The sequence below is a fragment of the Ammospiza caudacuta genome, chromosome 33 (genome assembly GCF_027887145.1).
Source record: "Ammospiza caudacuta isolate bAmmCau1 chromosome 33, bAmmCau1.pri, whole genome shotgun sequence".
Taxonomy (NCBI): domain Eukaryota; kingdom Metazoa; phylum Chordata; class Aves; order Passeriformes; family Passerellidae; genus Ammospiza; species Ammospiza caudacuta.
In genome coordinates this window covers 444,800-452,137 of record NC_080625.1, presented here as the reverse complement: position 1 = coordinate 452,137, position 7,338 = coordinate 444,800, and the positions used below count along the sequence as shown (strand labels likewise).

The window sequence follows — 7,338 nt, the reverse complement described above, 5'->3', positions numbered from 1 at the left end:
GGACCCCGAAAATTGGGGGGGTGGGACCCCAAAAATTGGGGTGGGACCCCGAAATTGGGATGGGACCCCGAAAATTGGGGGGTGGGACCCCAAAAATTGGGGTGGGACCCCGAAATTGGGGAGTGGGACCCCGCCCCGAAAATTGGGGGGTGGGACCCCAAAAATTGGGGTGGGACCCCGAAAATTGGAGAGTGGGACCCAAAAATGGGAGTGGGACCCCAAAAATTGGGGTGGGACCCCAAAAATGGGAGTGGGACCCCGAAAATTGGGGTGGGACCCCGAAAATTGGGGGGTGGGACCCCAAAAATTGGGGGGTGGGACCTCAAAATTTGGGGTGGGACCCCGAAATTGGGGGGTGGGACCCTGAAAATTGGGGGGGTGGGACCCCGAAATTTGGGATTGGGACCCCAAAAACTGGGGTGGGACCCCAAAAATTGGGGTGGGACCCCGAAATTCGGGATTGGGACCCCAAAAATTGGGATTGGGAACCCAAAACTGGGGGTGAGACCCCGAAATCGGGGAGTGGGACCCTGAAATTTGGATTGGAAACCCAAATTTGGGAGGGGGACCCTGAAATTGGGGGTGGGAATCAAAATTTGGGGTTTGCGACCCCAAAATTGGGGGGGTGGGAATCAAGATTCGGGATTGGGACCCCAAAAATTGGGATTGGAAATGAAAATTTGGGGGTTGGGACCCCAAAACTTGGGATTGGGACCCCGAAATTGGGGGTGGGACCCCAAAATTGGGATTGGGACCCCAAAAATTGGGGGTGGGACCCCAAAATTGAGGGGTGGGACCCCAAAAACTGGGGGAGGACCCCAAAATTTGAGTTTGGGATGCGAGATTTGGGATTGGGACTCCAAAAATTGGGATTGGAAATGAAAATTTGGGGTTTGGGACCCCAAAAGTTTGGGGCGAGGGACAAAACATTGGGGGTCGGGACCCCCAAATTTGGGGTTGGGGGTTTTGGGGGCGTTCCTGGGTGGGGTTTGGGATGTTCTCGGGGTGTTTTGGGGATGGTTTTGGGATGATTATTGGGGTTTTTTTGGGGGTATTTTTGGGAAAGTTTTGGGATATTTTCAGGTTATTTTTGGGATGTTTTTGGGGTGATTTTTAAGATATTTTTAGGGTATTTTTGGGGTTCTATTCAGGCCGTTTTTAGGGTATTTTTGGGGCAATTTTCAGGGTATTTTGGGGATATTTTCAGGACATTTTGAGGGTGTTTTTAGGGTATTTTTGGGGTTCTATTCAGGCCGTTTTTAGGGTATTTTTGGGGCAATTTTCAGGGTATTTTGGGGGTATTTTGGGGATATTTTCAGGACATTTTTAGGGTATTTTTGGGGTTCTATTCAGGCCGTTTTTAGGGTATTTTTGGGGCGATTTTCAGGGTATTTTGGGGATATTTTCAGGACATTTTTAGGGTGTTTTTAGGGTGTTTTTGGGGTTCTATTCAGGCCATTTTTAGGGTGTTTTTGGGGCGATTTTCAGGGTATTTTGGGGGTATTTTGGGGATATTTTCAGGACATTTTTAGGGTGTTTTTAGGGTATTTTTGGGGCGATTTTCAGGGTATTTTGGGGATATTTTCAGGACATTTTTAGGGTGTTTTTAGGGTATTTTTGGGGTTCTATTCAGGCTATTTTTAGGGTATTTTTGGGGCGATTTTCAGGGTATTTTGGGGGTATTTTGGGGATATTTTGGGGATATTTTCAGGACATTTTTAGGGTGTTTTTGGGGTTCTATTCAGACCGTTTTTAGGGTATTTTTGGGGCAATTTTCAGGGTATTTTGGGGATATTTTCAGGACATTTTGAGGGTGTTTTTAGGGTATTTTTGGAGTTCTATTCAGGCCATTTTTAGGGTGTTTTTGGGGCGATTTTCAGGGTATTTTGGGGGTATTTTGGGGATATTTTCAGGACATTTTTAGGGTGTTTTTGGGGTTCTATTCAGGCCGTTTTTAGGGTGTTTTTTGGGGCGATTTTCAGGGTATTTTCAGGATATTTTCGGGATTTTTTCAGGACATTTTTAGGGTGTTTTTAGGGTGTTTTTGGGGCAATTTTCAGGGTATTTTGGGGCTATTTTGGGGATATTTTCAGGACATTTTTAGGGTGTTTTTGGGGTTCTATTCAGGACCGTTTTTAGGGTATTTTTGGGGCAATTTTCAGGGTATTTTGGGGATATTTTCAGGACATTTTTAGGGTGTTTTTAGGGTATTTTTGGGGCGATTTTCAGGGTATTTTCGGGATATTTTCAGGACATTTTTAGGGTGTTTTTAGGGTATTTTTGGGGCAATTTTCAGGGTATTTTCGGGATATTTTCAGGACATTTTTAGGGTGTTTTTAGGGTATTTTTGGGGTTCTATTCAGGCTATTTTTAGGGTATTTTTGGGGCGATTTTCAGGGTATTTTGGGGGTATTTTGGGGATATTTTCAGGACATTTTTAGGGTGTTTTTGGGGTTCTATTCAGGCAGTTTTTAGGGTGTTTTTGGGGCGATTTTCAGGGTATTTTGGGGCTATTTTGGGGATATTTTCAGGACATTTTTAGGGTGTTTTTAGGGTATTTTTGGGGCGATTTTCAGGGTATTTTCGGGATATTTTCAGGACATTTTTAGGGTGTTTTTAGGGTATTTTTGGGGTTCTATTCAGGCAGTTTTTAGGGTGTTTTTGGGGCGATTTTCAGGGTATTTTGGGGCTATTTTGGGGATATTTTCAGGACATTTTTAGGGTGTTTTTAGGGTATTTTTGGGGCGATTTTCAGGGTATTTTGGGGATATTTTCAGGACATTTTTAGGGTGTTTTTAGGGTATTTTTTGGGGGTTCTATTCAGGCTATTTTTAGGGTATTTTTGGGGCGATTTTCAGGGTATTTTGGGGGTATTTTGGGGATATTTTCAGGACATTTTTAGGGTGTTTTTGGGGTTCTATTCAGGCCGTTTTTAGGGTATTTTTGGGGTTCTATTCAGGCCGTTTTTAGGGTATTTTTGGGGCAATTTTCAGGGTATTTTGGGGATATTTTCAGGACATTTTTAGGGTGTTTTTAGGGTATTTTTGGAGTTCTATTCAGGCCATTTTTTAGGGTGTTTTTGGGGCGATTTTCAGGGTATTTTGGGGCTATTTTGGGGATATTTTCAGGACATTTTTAGGGTGTTTTTAGGGTATTTTTGGGGTTCTATTCAGGCCGTTTTTAGGGTGTTTTTGGGGCGATTTTCAGGGTATTTTGGGGCTATTTTGGGGATATTTTCGGGACATTTTTAGGGTGTTTTTAGGGTATTTTTTGGGGCGATTTTCAGGGTATTTTCAGGATATTTTCGGGATTTTTTCAGGACATTTTTAGGGTGTTTTTAGGGTGTTTTTGGGTCAATTTTCAGGGTATTTTGGGGGTATTTTGGGGATATTTTCAGGACATTTTTAGGGTGTTTTTGGGGTTCTATTCAGACCGTTTTTAGGGTATTTTTGGGGCGATTTTCAGGGTATTTTGGGGATATTTTCAGGACATTTTTAGGGTGTTTTTAGGGTATTTTTGGGGTTCTATTCAGGCCATTTTTAGGGTGTTTTTGGGGCGATTTTCAGGGTATTTTGGGGGTATTTTCGGGACATTTTTAGGGTGTTTTTAGGGTGTTTTTGGGGTCTCTAAAGGGGATTTTTTTCCCTTTCAGGTGTTCCTCCAGGACACGTTCGGGCTGAAGTCGCTCTGGGCCCGGGGGGCTCTCGGGGGCTGCTCCGTGCCCGGGGTCCCGCACACGGCCTGGCACAGCCACAGGGGCGTCTACGAGAAATGCATCCGCCCCCACCTCACCTGAAAATACCCTAAAATACCCTAAAATACCCTAAAAGGGATTTGTGGGGGATTTATGGGGTTTTTATTTGATTTTATTGGGCTTTATTGGGGTATTTATGGGCCTGGCACAGCCACAGGGGCGTCTACGAGAAATGCATCCGCCCCCACCTCACCTGAGAATCCCCAAAATCCCCTAAAAACACCCTAAAAGGGATTTGTGGGGCTTTACTGGGGTTTTATGGGGTTTTTATTTGATTTTATTGGGGTTTCTTGGGGTATTTATGGGCCTGGCACAGCCACAGGGGCGTCTACGAGGGATGGATCCGCCCCCATCTCACCGGAATGGGATTTTATTGAGATTTATAGGGAATTTATTGGGATTTATTGGGATTTATTGGGATTTATTGGGATTTATTGGGGTTTATTGGGGATTATTGGGATTTTATTGGGGTTTATTGGGGTTTATTGGGAACTATTGGGGTTTTATTGGGGTTTATTGGGGTTTATTGGGGTTTATTGGGGATTATTGGGGTTTTATTGGGTTTTATTGAGATTTATTGGTATTTTATTGGGGTTTTATTGGGATTTTATTGGGGTTTATTGGGGATTATTGGCGTTTTATTGGGGTTTTTTGGGGTTTTGTTGGGATTTTTGGGGTTTTATTGGGATTTTTTGGGGTTTATTGGTGTTTTATTGGGGTTTATTGGGGTTTTATTGGGATTTTATTGGGGTTTCATTTGAATTTATTGGGATTTACGGGGTTTTATTGGAGTTTTATTGGGATTTATTGGAATTTTATTCGGCTTTATTGGGGTTTTGGGGTCCCCCCCATTTTTGGGGTCATTTTTGGGGAATTTGGGTTTGTTTTGGGCTGGGGGGGGCGGGGCCGGTTCAGTATTGGGGGGCTCCATAGGGGGGAGGGGCTCCCCCACCCCGCCCCTCCCCCACCAACTCAGGGATTTGGGGGCCCCTCCCCCCCCCCCGACCTAAAAGGGGGCGGGGCCAATCTTGGGGGGCGGGGCCAAGGCCAATAAAGCACTTCCTCCCCCCCCGAAATGAGTCTGGGGGATTTTTGGGGGGTCCTGGGGGGATTTTGGGGGTCCTGAGTCAATTTTGGGGGGTCCCGAATGGATTTTGGGGGGTCCTGGGGGGATTTGGGGGTCCCGAATGGATTTGGGGGGTCCTGAGTCGATTTTGGGGGTCCCGGGGGGATTTGGGGGGTCCAAAATCGCCCCTCCCCCTTTCCCACCACAGCCCCACCCACTCCCACCCAAACCCCGCCCATTTCATGAGACCACGCCCCTTTTCAGTTCCAGGCTCTTTATTGGTTCAAATCCAACGTCAATCAAAGGGGGGAGGGGTTAAAGGGGAAATTTGGGGCAAAATTGGGGAAATTTTGGTCATTTTGGGTGAATTTTGACCATATGAGATCAATTTGGGGCAGTTGAGGGTGAATTTTGGCCATTTTTGGTCAATTTGGGGCAGTTTTGGATGAAATTTGACCAATTTGGATGAAATTTGGGTTGAACTGGAACCATTTTGGGTGAATTTGGGACAATTTTGGGTAAATCTGGGGCACTTTGGGACAGAAAATCAGGAGGAATTCGGGGCAGTTTTGGGTCATTCCGGGGGCCGCTTTTTTGGGATTTTGGGGGGATTTTTTTTTATTTTTTGGGGCATTTTTGGGGGGATTTATTTTTGGAATTTTTTGTGGATTTTTTTCGGGATTTTTTTCAGGATTTTTTGTGGATTTTTGGGGTATTTGTTTTTATTCTTTTGGGGAACTTTTTGTGGATTTTTTTCCGTGATTTTTTTGGGTGAGTTGTTTTGCGATTTTTCCCGGGATTTTTTGTGGGTTTTGGGGGGGATTTTTTTCGGAATTTTTTGTGGATTTTTTGGGGGATTTTTTTTGGAATTTTGGGTTCCTCACGGCGGGGGCAGGGCCAGCAATGGGGGGCAGCAGCTCGGGGAATTTCCTTTGATTTTTGGGGGATATTTTCGGGAACTTTTTGTGGCTATTTTTTGGGAGACTTTGGGGGATTTTTTGGGGGGGATTTTTGAGGATTTTTTCCGGGAATTTTCGGGGATTTTTTTTGGGATTTTTTGGGGGGATTTTTTTGGGATTTTTTGAGCATTTTTGGGGCATTCTTTTTGGGGATGTTTCCGTGGATTTTGGGGCGCTCACGGCGGCGGCAGCTCGGGGAATATTTTGGGAATTTTTCAGGATTTTCAGGGCACTTTTCCGGGATGATTTTTGGGGATGTTTCCGTGGATTTTGGGGTGCTCACGGCGGCGGCAGCGCCAGCAGGGGCGGCAGCAGCTCAGGGGATATTTTGTGAATTTTTCGGGGGATTTTTCAGGATTTTCAGGGCACTTTTCCAGGATGATTTTGGGGGTGTTTCCGTGGATTTTGGGGCGCTCACGGCGGCAGCAGCTCGGGGAATATTTTGTGAATTTTTTGGGGATTTTTCAGGATTTTCAGGGCACTTTTCCAGGATGATTTTGGGGGTATTTCCGTGGATTTTGGGGCGCTCACGGCGGCAGCAGCTCGGGGAATATTTTGTGAATTTTTTGGGGATTTTTCAGGATTTTCGGGGCACTTTCCCGGGATGATTTTGGGGGTGTTTCCGTGGATTTCGGGGCGCTCACGGCGGCGGCAGCGCCAGCAGCGGCGGCAGCAGCTCGGGGGGGTCCCCGCGCCCCCCGCCCGCCTCGGCCGAGTGTTTGCACTTCTCGGAGCCGCACTGGCACGGGAAATATTTGCTCTTGATGTCCCAGAACCGATCCCCGTAGTCAAACCTGCAGTTGGGGACACAGAAAATTCGGGGTCACCCCAAATTCGGAACCCGGCCCCCATTCTGGGGGGGCCCGGGGTGGTGTCAGCTGGAGAGAAATCGGCCCCAAATGTCCCTGGATTTCCCCTAAACCTGCCTGGATTGGCCTTGAATGGCCCGAAATTGGCCCGAAATGTCCTGAAATGTCCCTAAAATGGCCCAAAATGGCCCTAAATTGGTCACAGATGTCCCCAAACGCCCCAAAATTGTACCTCAATATCCTTTAATTACCCTAAATTGTCCTTAAACGGCCCTAAGTGTCCCAAAAGTGCTGACCAAAGTAATTCCCTATAAAACCCCAATAAATCCCAATAAACCCCAATAAATCCCAATAAACCCCAATAAATTCCTATAAAACACCAGTAAGTCCCTCTAAACTCCCAATAAACCCCAATAAATCCCAATAAAACCCTAATAAATCCCAATAAATCCGTATAACACCCTATAAAACCCCAATAAATCCCAATAAATCTGTATAACACCCTATAAAACCCCAATAAATCCCAAGAAACCCCAATAAAACCACAGTAAACCCCAAAATACCCCAATAAACCCCTATAAATCAATATAAAACCCCAATAAATTAATGTAAAACCCCAATAAATCAATACAAAACCCCAATATATCAATATAAAACCCCAATAAATCCATATCAAACCCCAATAAATTCATATAAAACCCCAATATTTAAATACAAAACCCCAATAAATCAATATAAAACCCCAATAAA

At 45.1% G+C, this 7,338-nt stretch overlaps 1 protein-coding gene and 1 pseudogene across 1 annotated transcript in view; one reads left to right on the top strand and one right to left on the bottom strand.

The window, feature by feature from the left end:
- Positions 1–7,338, top strand: part of LOC131570177 (zinc finger protein 665-like) — a 507,112-nt pseudogene that overhangs the window by 338,449 nt on the left and 161,325 nt on the right.
- The window catches only part of EHMT2 (euchromatic histone lysine methyltransferase 2), a 31,874-nt gene continuing 29,613 nt past the window's right edge, over positions 5,078–7,338 (bottom strand). Inside the window, exon 29 of the mRNA XM_058822501.1 lies at positions 5,078–6,573. Coding sequence (XP_058678484.1) covers positions 6,420–6,573 — 154 coding nt within the window. The 3' untranslated portion in view covers positions 5,078–6,419. The remainder of the gene's footprint in view (positions 6,574–7,338) is intronic.